This window comes from Odontesthes bonariensis, chromosome 3 (assembly GCF_027942865.1).
Source record: "Odontesthes bonariensis isolate fOdoBon6 chromosome 3, fOdoBon6.hap1, whole genome shotgun sequence".
Classification (NCBI taxonomy): domain Eukaryota; kingdom Metazoa; phylum Chordata; class Actinopteri; order Atheriniformes; family Atherinopsidae; genus Odontesthes; species Odontesthes bonariensis.
In genome coordinates this window covers 40835661-40849081 of record NC_134508.1, presented here as the reverse complement: position 1 = coordinate 40849081, position 13421 = coordinate 40835661, and the positions used below count along the sequence as shown (strand labels likewise).

At 39.4% G+C, this 13421-nt stretch overlaps 2 protein-coding genes across 2 annotated transcripts in view; both read right to left on the bottom strand.

The window, feature by feature from the left end:
• Positions 1 to 4616, bottom strand: part of asb14a (ankyrin repeat and SOCS box containing 14a) — a 49455-nt gene extending 44839 nt beyond the window's left edge. Inside the window, exons 1-5 of the mRNA XM_075461825.1 lie at positions 4322 to 4616; positions 2501 to 2665; positions 2138 to 2190; positions 1802 to 1936; positions 1545 to 1703 (exon numbers count right to left, since the gene is read on the bottom strand). Of these exons, the coding sequence (XP_075317940.1) occupies positions 1545 to 1703; positions 1802 to 1936; positions 2138 to 2190; positions 2501 to 2640 (487 nt within the window). The 5' untranslated portion in view covers positions 2641 to 2665; positions 4322 to 4616. The remainder of the gene's footprint in view (positions 1 to 1544; positions 1704 to 1801; positions 1937 to 2137; positions 2191 to 2500; positions 2666 to 4321) is intronic.
• A 2218-nt stretch (positions 4617 to 6834) lies between these two features.
• rps23 (ribosomal protein S23) lies at positions 6835 to 11881 on the bottom strand. Its single transcript, XM_075461824.1, has 4 exons — positions 11812 to 11881; positions 8924 to 9083; positions 7505 to 7625; positions 6835 to 7023 (listed from the first exon to the last, which is right to left on the bottom strand). The coding sequence occupies exons 1-4, from the start codon at positions 11813 to 11815 to the stop codon at positions 6877 to 6879; spliced, it is 432 nt and encodes a 143-aa protein (XP_075317939.1). The 5' UTR covers positions 11816 to 11881; the 3' UTR covers positions 6835 to 6876.
• Positions 11882 to 13421: the final 1540 nt, after the last annotated feature.

Below are 13421 nucleotides of genomic sequence, written 5' to 3'. Positions count from 1 at the left end.
ATTTACTACACCGTGTTCCGCTTGGCCTGTCGGTACCCATCAGCTGCTTCCAGAGTCCCACTGGCCAAAAAGGCCCGATAGGACTCCTTCTTCAGCTTGACAGCTTGAAGAAGACATATGATACCTATTTCCATCTCTGTAGATTTGGATGATTCAGTTAAAAATACTTATCTTACACTGACCTCTCGTGCTGTAAACCATCTGTCTGAAACAACTTGCTTTAGCTCCATGCTCGTTAAGGCTTTGTGGGAACATAAGCTTATATGGCTGGCACTGAGGTTCAGAGAGCAAACTGTAAACCTCACTCTTACTTGGAAATTGCAAGTTTTCTGATCAATCCACACATTCTGTGCAGAAAGCACAAACATCCACATCAACAAAGATTACAGCAGAATGTCTGTCACTCATCCATCAATGCTTGTTCCTGCCACTTATTGGCAACTGGGTTTCAAGGGCAGAAGTTTAAGCAACATTAAGTATTGAAGCCTCCTTTAGCCTCTTTCTGATTTGACATGTCTGTAAAACCTTCCCAGGGAGGCATCCTGATCAGCTATATTCACCCCACAGACTTAGTGCTGACCTGTTTTGGTCGGCAGAATGTCTGGTAAGTATTATACTCATCTGCTTAGAGCAAATTGAAATGCAAACGGTATTTATAAATGATTCTATGCTACTGCTAATAATTGATTTACCCAACATGTCCATGTGTTAAAGTGTCCTTGGGTAAAACCGTGAACGTCACATTGCACCTGATATGTTCATCGTGAGTGAATGTAGAGCTAAAGCAACACGGGCTGTGGTATGACCTCATGCATGTTTTGTGCCTGGAGCAGGTGACTTGATCCAGACATCTTTTACAAACTCACATTAGCCTCTTGCAGAGAAAAAAAAAAAAACATTAAAAGCTGAGTATTCAGAGCAGTTGAGACCTGACCTTTTTTGACCCACAAAGATTTTTTTTTTTTTTTTAAATCGCTATTTAAAATGTAGCTGCGGTTTTGTTTTGTTTTTGTTTTTTTTTCACATTTCAGTTTGTAACATAACCACACCAATTCTGTGTAGTGTTTGTTCTGTGTTTGAAAAATAAAAAATAAAGTGTTATATAAAAAAATAAAATGTAGCTGCTTCACTCCATCTTCCATAAAGGGGGAATGTGAGTCAATAACAGTACATTTGTGTTGAGCTGGGTGGCCTCAAAACAAATTATATAAAAAAATTGTGCTTAAAATATAACCTATATACAGACACCACTACATCGTCCTTATTTTATTTACCACATTTAATATAAGCATCAGTCAGTTAGAATTGGTAATTCATGATCTTTAATGTCTCTTACTACTTTATTTTTTGTCTTTTTAGCTTCAGTATGCTGCTTTTGGCTTTCAGTGGCACTAAATTGGTCTTCATGTTGACAAGATGGCAGCTAAAAAACAGTGAAGCAGCTTAACACTACTCTGAGACAACAAACAATCATGAATCACGTTTGACTGCAAAGGTAAAACTCCAGAATATAGTTCCAGATAAAGGTGACAGACTCGGCCTACCTATAAACAGAGGAGAGTCCTGGTCGATGTCATAGAAGTCCGGTTGAGCTCCGTGTTTGAGGAGGATGGAGGTGTTTTCTATCAGACCTCGTTCTACTGCCAGGAAGAGCGGCGTCTGACCACGAGACGTGCGGCGCTCCACAGAGTCTGGGCCTGAAGCTGGAGAGTAGCAATACTGTTGATGACGCTCCTTATCACGGCTCTGCTTCACTAATGTTAGTCAGTAGAGTCAATAAATCAGAACAGCTGATACAAACCTTTGTATGTGAGCTCCAGAATGGTTTGGTTGGTCTGAGCAGCTGCTTCGTGTAGAGGCGTCCAGCCTCGGCTGTCTTTCAGCAAAAACTCGCTCTTCTGTCTGACACACAGGTCTTTCAGGAGCTTCTCGTCACCTGGAGGGATGGATGGAAATGACACTTTGAACTACTCTCTGTACCAGCTTTGGTTAAAAACTGCCCTAAAACACTCAACAAAACCACTGTTTTGAGTGTATTAATAATACTGTAAACATGTGGACACCGGCATTAGTGTTGAGAGGAACAGGAGCTTTTACCTGACAGTTTAAGCTCAGGCCATTAATGATCTGGCCTCACCTTGTCTTATAGCAGTGACGATCTCACTGATGTCTGCAGACTTCAATTTAGAGCTGCATGAAAAGAAAGAAGGATAATAAATAGAGCATGAAAAGTTTCTACAAAACTTTGTGTAACTTCTCATCACTTACTGTCCTCCATGATTCCTTAGTTTAACTTTCTCTTACAGACGTCTGAATGATTCATAGAATAACACATTTTTTAAAAGAAAGATCATTTTTAATTTATGCCTTCAGATCTCATAAAGAGATTATTTCAACTTTTATTTCAGCTTTTTTAGCTTTCCTTCCAGGCGACTTTGAGTGAGTAAAAATAGTACAAATGTTAACGTAAACAGTAACACTCGGTCTCTGTTGGACTGACCTCTTGTCCTCTCGTGTCGTGGAGTCTCTGTGGGTTTCTTTATGTTTGCTGCCCTCCAGCAGACTTTGCTCAATCATGTACTGAGTGGCTGCATCTTCGTCACCATCCTCATCCTCCATTCCAAATCGAACTAACTCCATCAGGTCCACATAAACGATCCCGAGTCTGTTCAAGAAGCAAAATGTAAGGTTCATCAGCAAATCTGATGATTCCACTCAACATGAGGGAATATGTATGTGCCCACAAATCATTAGTATCAATCTGCTGCTGTGGCAACATCCACAATGTCAGTTCAAGGTATTAGTTCATCTTTAATTTGGTGGTTTCATTGGTGAGGTCCAATGTTAATGTTTAAAAAAAAAAACGTTTCACTTCAGTGGACAAAGATGTCGGCAGATCTCAGCGGACTTTCAAACAGAAACTAAGTCTTCCTCAATCTGATGCCACAAAAGTGGAAGCGTGATATTATCTTTAGCATCTGATTTGATCTTACAAGGTCAAAACAGTGCAAGACTTCAGAAATCCCTTTTAAGCCAACTTATATTCTTGGCTTGCTTGTATTTGAGACATCCACGTCTGTCTAGTGTGAAACACACATGTTCTCTTAGATATTTACACAGTGTACTAATTAAAGTGTGTGTGTGCATAAAACCCTGCAATTACAACTATTTGGAGGACTGATTTGATAAGAAATGATAAAGATAACATCTTTATTGCTACATCACTTCTAAACAAAATGCTTCCCATAGCTAGAGAAGCAAATTGTAAGGCAGTTTACTAATTGATCAATAAGAACAAAATTATAAAAAGAAGTAAAATAAGAAGACTCCTGATCCCATCAGGTAGCTCGTTCCAGAGTTTAAGGGCTTTGACCACAAATGATGTGTCACCTCTGGACTCTGGAACAAGTAAAAAATCCTCTGGCAGAGGACGTCAGTCAACATGGAGGCTCATAATTTTACTAAGAGGTCCGATAAATACGGTGGAAGGCCACAAAGGGCTTTAGAGGTCTTAGAATAGTAAAATCATTTTTAAAACACACTGAGAGCCAGCGCAAGTAGGCTAACACACGAGTAATGGGCCTACTTTCATTGGTTCTTGTTGAGCATTTCCTCTTGAATTCATGACACCAACAACTGAGCAAAAAGGAAGTCTGACTCGTTCATTGAGTGAAATCTCTTCTTACTCTCTTGACTCGTGTTCATTTTAAAGTAACACTAAAAGTCACACAAGAGAACTTGGCAGAATTTTTGCTCTTTTGTCCCTCTGTACATTGGTGGGTTCTCTGTGTGAGCCCTGCAAACGTACAGCCAAAAATATGGATTTGTCATCACATTAAAGAGGCCACAGAGATGCCATCAAAAGCCCAAAAAATGGAATCATAGAGCAGAACTGGGTGGCGTGGGGCTGGAAATCCCAAACTTAGGTGTAATTTTCAGGCTTTTTCATTTTAGTGCTTCAGGCCCAAGAGGATGCAAAGCAAAGGTCAGTGTGTTTGAAAATGACTCAAAGGCACATTGCTTTGAGGTTCACAAACTTCCCTTGTGCTACTTTAAAACACTTATTTTAGAACCATGCCAATTAAATTGCCAAAAAATATAAAACTTTAAACATCTAAACAGATGCACGCCTGTGACCTTTACACTGTGTATAAAGGATAAGAATAATACCATTTATATAATGCAGTAAAGTGTTCGTTATAAGTTCAGCAGGTCAGATTTCCTGATTCAAACACAACTTCAACACTCATTAACATCACATTGTCAGAACCACAGTTTCTCTTTTCTGTTCAGTGCAGAAGTCACTTGTTTTTGACTTTACCTTGTGGTTTTGTGTTGTTGTTTTGCTCAGCTGAGGAGTCCCTGCAGTTTCAAGCTCCTTGTGGTTGAAGGCTGGTGGGAGGAGGAGAGGACTGTGAAACCAGAGCTTTATGGTCACATGGGTTCTTTCTGTGACTGCGGTGCCTCTCAGATCTTTCACTGAGCATTCGGAGAGCTCGATCGCCAATATTTACACGCAATATACCCATAGGGTTAACACAACTGTATTAGCTGAGTGTAATATATGCGAGTTAAATATTCAGGGACAAATCTGAAGCAAGGCGACCTCCATGTTTAAGCTGCATTGGCTGCAGCTCTCTGGCAGGAGGGACAGAGATCTGACACCTGTTACTATATTTACCTTCTCCAAATGAGTTTCTGAGTGAACTGATAAGCAGACAATCAGTGCAACACAACCTCAATTTACCCTCGTCTGTTACCTTGATTGTTAAATGCTCTATACATAAAATAAGAATTTACAGGGTTTTTTGTCCATGTTTTCAAGGAAAGATTCAAAGTTACTGCACAAAATGTCAGAACTTTGCTCAAAAGGTGGAAAACTGTTATATGTAGAAGTGCAAACTTTGTTTAAATTGTACTTAAGAGGTGCAAAAATTAGGAATTACTGAGATTACCAAATGATAGGTCATAATTACACATGTGGGACAATATCAGACTCACAGGAAACAAATTAATTAAGGTTCTTAAGAACAATAAGGTCAAATATCTTCAAATATCACAGTAATTCAGTGATTCATAGGGGTCAAACATCCAACTGAGTAAAAACAAAACTTAATTTCTCAGTCAACATGCATATTTTTTTTAAATTTAATGATGTGAAAAAGTTTTTTCTAACCTGAATAAATAAACATTCGATCCTCACAACATGAAAGTAAAAGTGTCAAACGTAACTTAATATTTTACAACTGTCACATTTTTAGATGTATTAAATTGCAATTATCAAAGTGAAACCAATTTATTCAATACGAGTAAATTAAAGAGGCTGTAGCGTCATCGTGCCAGTTCAAAGAGCTCTGGGAAGTTTTTCAGGAGAAGCTTGTTTGGGTCTAATGAGCCTCACAGAAATAGTGAGATTAACTGATATTATTTCATACTAAAGTAAATCACCTAAAAATTAGGTGGCTTTTAAACAACCATCCATGACTCAACATTCCACCGGATGGAGCAATGCATCGGATATAAAGAGAAGCATTTTAATCTCTGAATCTGAAGGTAACTTTGATCTGTAGTTTGTGCTCAAATCTCTATGAAAAACACAGATGATAAACCAAACATCTCCGACCATGAAAACCAACCTTTTTATCCATCTGTGTTGTAGTTAGTTTGAAACAAAGTACAACTCAAAAAATATCTGAAGGAAAAATGGTCAAATTTGACCAAGCAGACGTCGTAGATGGACCACTACTCAGATTAATTCAGCTAACTTTTCTACTAAACATATTTAATGTTTTTCTTGGGTCTTCAAATTTATCATCTTCATCAGTAGATCCAAATATCAAAACAATGCAAATCAATGCAATACACAGCACTTGTCGGTAAGTGTTTATTCATCCTGTGGAAACCTGAACAGGGTAGATTCTCTTACATTCCAACATATTGGTGGTTTAGTGGATCTGAAACAATAGCCGCTTTCGGACTGTAGGAACCTTTGGCAGTTCTTATAACCTTTTAATCCACGGGGCCGTTTTCTCCCGCATTCGGACATACAGGAACTCGGGACCATCGCCCTCAGTTCCTATAACCCTTTCAGCTCCTTCTCCGAGGCTGGGTCTTTTCAGGGTTCTATAGGAACACATCTGACGGAGGTGTTTGGTAGCTACGCCCCATGTCATGCTGTCACGGCTGAAATGTTTCCTCATATGACACAGACACAACCGGCGCGTGTTTAATAAGTTAAACTTACACCTTTGTCTGCGACGCTCTGCTCTCCTTTCTTCCTTCATGAAATGAAAAAGTATGGCCTGTGCTCGATCCTTCGTCTCCTGACTCTCTCTGTGCGCTCTTCCAGCCTTGATATTAGACGCCTGATGTGATCGTCCATGATTAATATCACCATCATGCAGCCCATGAACACAGTGGCCTCCCCGCTCTCCATATTAGCTTCTTTGTGGTGTTTTGTTGTTGAATGTGGCGCTAAACGGCTAAAGTAACACGTCACTGACTCAGACGGCTGCGCGCGCCTTATCAGTCCCGACCTGGTCCCGACTCTTGTGCGAATGCAGACTGTTCCGCTGGGGAAGGACAGTTATCAGAACGGAATTCGAGGAGGACCGTTCTTATAACTGCGTTCTTAGAACGGCTCTGTCCGAAAGCGGCTAATGATCAGCCTGTTTTTCCCCAAATAGCATCGTGAATTCAAAACCTTTCATCATCCAGCTGGAAGAATGGAAAACTGAGATGAACACTAACCCAACAGATGAAGCAGCCACATTAACGGGCATGTCTTCAAATTGAAACTGTGTCTAACGAACAAAAAACACAAGACAAACAGACTGTAATTGAAAACATGTTTATTTCATTTTCTGCTTCAACTCTTTATGATCTGGGTCTCTCCTTCTTGCCTTTGTAGAGTGCCAGCAGAGACACATTGGCCACTTTGACCACCTTGAAACGGACTCCAGGAATGTCACCAACGGCGTGACCTTTACGTCCGAAACCGGCCACCAGAACCTCGTCGTTTTCCTACGGAACCAGAACATCAAGAAGAGGTCAGAACAGAGGTAAAAATATAATCTTAAAGCTGAATTACATACACGTTCAGAAACTTTTAAAGGCAAAACCGTTGGATATAATAAAAATCTCGTACTTAAACCAAAGATTAATCAATGCAGTGTTTCCCGCAGCGCATTATAGTCAAGGCGGCCGCCTTAGCAAACTCGCACTGCCGCCTTGCCAACGTTCCCAAAAAAATAAAAAAATAAAAACTTTTTTTTTTTAAACCGAAGTAATAATGCTTTGCCAGGCTCAGACATTAAAAGACAGCATTGAATTGCGACACCTACTGGTTGTTAATGTAAATAGTTAATAATATAAATAAAAAAAGTGTTACAGCTCTTTTTTTTCATCCATTCCCGCTTGATTTTCTGCTGAGACTCAACAATTCATAAATGAGTTGGACTACAACTGCATGTGTGGCGGGAAGAACAAAATTCCCCAAGTTTACCTCGATGAAGTTGAGGCAACCGTCGTTGGGGACGAAGGCTGTAATCTTCTTGCCGTTCTTGATGAGCTGAACTCTCACACACTTCCTGATGGCAGAGTTGGGCTGCTTAGCCTCTACACCACTGCAGAAGGAAAACACACAACTTTAAAACTGTTCAAAAACAAGTTTAATGTGCAACTTGTAATGTCACTCAACACATCCTTTGAGAAGTTGTCATGTTTCGTATCTGCCATATCATCACGGAGTTCCTTCCTAATGCTGTTCAAGTGTCTGATGCAGTAACGAAGGAAACGTCTCACAGGCAGCAACGTCTGGCTATGATGGCTTTTATGGAATAAAAATGCTAAAATGGCATTACAAAAGTGAAACCATGAGAACATGAAATGCTACACTCAAACAATAATTATTTTCTAACTGTGACTGCTGATTTTTACGAGCTACTGTATCAATAAATCAAGAAGAATCTTTCCAGAACCATTAACATAGATCTGAATTTCAGACAGTTCAAGAATCTCTGGGTCCGAGGTTTTCAACTGACCTAAAGAATAAGTTCTCTAAAGATGATGCTCAACGGCTTGAAAAACTATTAGCTGTCTGCTTATGAGCATGTTGTCTTGCCTGTACACAATTATCAGGATTTTAATCTCATTTACAATTTTGGCTTCCCACAATCAAATTAACACAATCGAATGATATTAGAGATAAAACGTAAACGCAAATCGGTTGCTCCTTGAATCGCTGCACGACGAATCGTTGCACTGGAGTTTATCAACACGACCCCAAGCAGATGAAGGATAAAATCAGTGATGGAGGAAGACTAAACACTACAGCCATTTCACCTTTACAGGCAAAAATGTACAAACTTGAAACATGACCAAACAATTTACAAGTAATAAAATGAAACAGACTCAGCTGACCTGCTGTGGCCTCATCTGAATTAAAACCCTTCTCCTTATTGTAAAGTGGTTTGTTCGTAATCAAACACATAGACACATAAGGGCCCGTCATCAGGTTTTGTTTCTCACTTTTACCCCTGCTCTGCTACCACACTGGAGGCTGGAATTACCAGCACTGCATCCTCACTGAGCAATTGCCTGCAGTTTTATATCTCTGCGCTAAATTACTTATGCACACTTGCTCCAAACTGGACAGGAGTCTACTACAGATAATTTAGCTGTGACTGCTGACAACGTCGCTGTTGCGTTTTATTTTCTTGAAAAGATTTGTACATAAGCAGGAATGTAACACAACATGGATTAGAACGCAGTGTCATGTTTACATTTTCCCTAAAAATGAATGAATACTCATGATAAACAATTGTGACTTTAATCTAGATCTAGTCAATCATGTCAAACATTCAGTCCATAACTGTGAAGCCCTTGCTTGTCTCAGAACTTCAGCAGGTCTCATTGTACTCACACTTTCTCAAGGACGATTCCCTTGGCGTGAGAAGCTCCTCCGAAGGGGTTAGCCTTCAGGGCTGTGCCCAGATGGGCCTTCTTGTACTGTTTATCATGCCATTTCTGCTCACGGCGGTGATTGCGGAGCTTCCTAGCAGTACGCAGACCACGACACTTTCCTGATCGAGAAGAACAAGCAGAAACATAAGACCCCTTCCAATCTTCAGCTTGAAAGTTTCTAGACAAATTCTACAGGGTTTGACAATAAGAAAACACCAAAGTCTGCAACATTTGTCCCAAACTTCCTGTAGAGATGACTGCCAGCAACCTAGTAATAAATCCAGAAAATCACCAGAGATTGTGTGGAAATACAGAACAAGTGTACACGGCAAATTTCTGGCTTGTGCCCTTTTTGCTGGCGATTATGATGCTTTCCACTTGATCATCTACATGATAGAAACTCACAAATACAGATTATCAGACAGTTTACTTTATCTGGTGGAATAGATTTAATTAAAGGTCAGTGTGAATGATAGTTACTTCAATTACTCTCGGGGCTTATTTCCAGAGTTACATTTTTTGTATTTTTTTATTTTTTTTTTATTTTTTTTTTTTAAATCAAGCACCACTGACACCAGACTTTCTTAATTAAGATCCGATTTATTGGTCATGCATACATGCATACACACGAAATTTGTCCTCCACTTTTAACCCATCCAGGTTGGCACCTGTTGACACACATATGTACATGCACAGGGTCACACACTCAAGCAGGGTATCTGCACATTTTTTAATCAACAAATTTAATGACTTTTAAGACCTTTTTAAGACCTTTTTAAGACCTCTAAGAATAAAAATTAAGACCATTACCACGGCAAAAATATATATAAAAACTACACTCTAGGCTGTTCGGTGTTGAAAAAAAGTCCAGTGTGAAATGTGTGCTTCAGTGATACTGAATCAGTGTGTCAAAACAATCGCATACGATTTGAACGCACAAGGGAACACCACACACTACAGGACAATAGTGCCCAATTGTCACACCTCTGCGAAGGAGCGTGTTTTCGCTGCCATTTGTCTGTCTGTATGTCTGAGGCTCTGAGCAAAATAAATCCATAATTGAACCTAATTTTCGAGTTGTGTCTACTGTGCTTTTACAACTAGCAAAACGATTTTACTACCCAAGTGAACTTAAACCAGAACTTTGGACAACTCACGTGAAGCACAGACTGGTTTATGCAATAGTCAGCTGTCCATATATGGGCAGTGACTTTGCAGCATAAACCACACGACAAAATCAAATTTCCTTCGGGATTAATAAAGTATCTCCAATCTAATCAAATAAATAAAAACGAGCACAGACCGCTCATACAGTCAATGGCACGTAGCCTACCCATATAAAAAATACACACTCACACACACATCACACAACCTGACTATCGACTGCTAACAACCATGATCAGTAACCCACACAAACCCAGACACATAATGGCTCGGCGGCCAGCAATCGGATAAGCCAATGAAGTGAATCAATCCTGTGAAAGAATGAAAACAAGTGAATGAAACCTGCACTCACCCATTATGAAGTTAACTCTGCCAGCCCCATAATCTTGCCCCTGCTCGGACAACACCTTGACGTCAGGTATGTTTGGTAACGTTACTGCGGCTAGCATTAGCAACTAGGCTGCTAGGCTTGCTAAATCGGTAAGCAGTAGGCTACAGAAGAAAGCTAGTCTTTTTAGCTACGTTATATTATCATCTTTCTTCTCGGCTATAAGTTAACCTTTGTTTACGGCCACTGGCCCTAACCTGACGCGCTAGCTATCAAATCACCGGAAGTTTTCACCGGAAGTACTGGCGCACACACAAAACGTCAGCGGTCGCCATAATGTGCACAGAGCGATAGAAAATCGTCTCTCCAGACATATCTTTCTTTCATTTCGCCCAGATTAAATTTAATGCCACTCTTCGAAAATCGGCGAAATTTAAGACATTTTAAGACCTTAAAAAAAGTATTTTTTATTTAAGACTTTTTAATACTTTTTAAGGATCCGCGGAGACCCTGTCAAGAGACAGATGCCAACCTGGAGCGGTGGGCAGCCAATCAGCGCCCGGGGAGCATGGGGGTGCCTTGCTCAAGGACACCTCGGCCGTGACAACGTGGTGGAACTGACACCCCTCCTACTGTCAGTTCCACCTATCTTTTTGAGTGGCGAGAGTGGGAATCGAACCTGCCAACCTTTTGGACGACCGACTCTAACCACTGAGCCACTGCCGCCCCAATCAGTTCATGATCTAGCTCTTAAGTATCCATCACTGAGACGAGATAGATGCTCATTGTATTATGAGGAACAGTACCTTTTTATAAGCTTGACCCACTGAATATGAAATGCAAGTAGCAGCAGGAAAAACAAACGGCATCCATATTCTCAGCGTCACATTGAACGACTGAGACATACGTTGGACATTTCAATAATATGTGATATAATGACGAAGTGTGAAGACCCGAGTGAACAAGGCTATCTGCAAGCGGCACTAAACAAATACACGTTATCTCAACTTTACGGGAAAAAAACCCAAACAGCTAAACTTTAAGAATTTAACGCGATTCAACAATACATGTGTCATTTTAGTAACAGACCGGGAGCATATTAAACAATAACTAAAACTTAAGTTGAGCTAAAATAGCGCCGCTAACACGCCACTAGCAGTTCAGACATATTATGGCCGCTCCACGTTGTGGAGACATAGAACCATAAAAACGGTTAAATTTCGACTACACAGTAGAATTTTACCGACACAAAGACAAATAAATTACTTTGTAAGATACTTATATACCGCATCGATAGAAAATTTTGACACAACTGACAGAATTATTGAGTATTTCGGGTGAAAATAGGGACATACCCATGATTGCAGAAGCGAGCCTGGGATGGAAAGGAAGTACCCACGATGCACTGCGGCAATGTCTACCCTCAGGACCCCAGTTAGTTGTGGCTACAAGAATGCCTGATTGAAATTACTGTTTAATTTTGAGAGCGTTTCAAGTATTTTATTTATCTATAGTATCATCCCTTCATGTAATGCATTAGAATGTCTTTCTCAGCAAGTTATATATATATGTATATATATTTATTATATGTAACACACATTAATGTAGATTGTTTAGGATTCCTTTTACACACATTCAAAGCCTGATCGAAACTTATTTGATATGTTCTTCATGTTTGGATTGTAGAGTATTGTTCATGCATCTGTATGTTTGTTTGTTTTTTTAAAGATGATATCAGAGCTCATCCAATAATGCCTTTTGAGGGATATATTAATTTCAATACGTTTGTGACAAAGGTTTGTAGTGGGATTATTCACAGTGTAAAAATAAACTTGTTAATGCTCTCTGATAAATAAATAATCTGTTTACTTATTTTAATTTTTTTTTTCATAGGTTCTCAGATGACATGAAATCCTTAACAGACCTGGTGAGTACATTTGTTTCATGCGGAATTGAAAGTTATTCCTCTGCAGTCACCTCCCTCTGTCATAATAGTATGTAATGCTGATGTCTGCAGTCATCTAATGCAGTGTTTCCCAACCTTTTTTGGCCTGAGTACCCCCTGAGCCTTCTTGTCACACCACGAGTACCCCCTCACACATACAACGCGTGCAATGATTATCCAAAAGTAGAGCAACACAGTGGTTATTACATGAAAATCATTTTATTTAATATCCTTAACTTGAACATAAAATTCTCAGGCTTTCTCTATTTTTTAACCTCAGTTGAATTCAACATAAGAATAAAAAACATTTTCTTGAAATATAATTAATTAACCAAAATAGTATAAATACTAAATCAAAATAATCTTCCTTTGTTATCTAACTTAAACAAGTAACATTTATCTTTTTTTAAGAATACATGAACATAACTCATTTCTCTCTCTTTTTAAGAATACATTAACAGGCCTAACTCATGTAACATTCATCACAAAACTGGAGTCTCCTTCATAAACAGTCCTCCATAAAAGTGTGACGCCTTAATAACCGTACCCCCTGCAGTACCTCCGCGTACCACTAGGGGTACGCGTACCCCCGGTTGGGAAACACTGATCTAATGGCCTGCTACTGTAAAGCTTATTTGATAAACATAACACAAAACTGTCTGATTTGTTTTAAATTGTGAAACTTTCATTTTAATCAAACCTGTATTTGGTGATCCTGGTGACTGCTACCTCCTCAAATGGACAACATTTTTCCATGAAGGCCAGATTTTCCTAAAGACGATATAATGTCTAAATAACATCACATTGACAAACAGATGAGTGTTATATTATGAGTTCCATGTTTATAATCTATGTATGTGAAAGGCTTTTGATTAATCAGTGTAGATCCCAAACATGTCAGATACACATGCAGATGATCAGTATCATTGTCAGTCCTGCTACCTTTAATAATCAGTGATGTAAATGCTCCTGAAAGTGATGAAATGTGGAAACCATAAAGCGTTTCATCAGTGGGTGGGG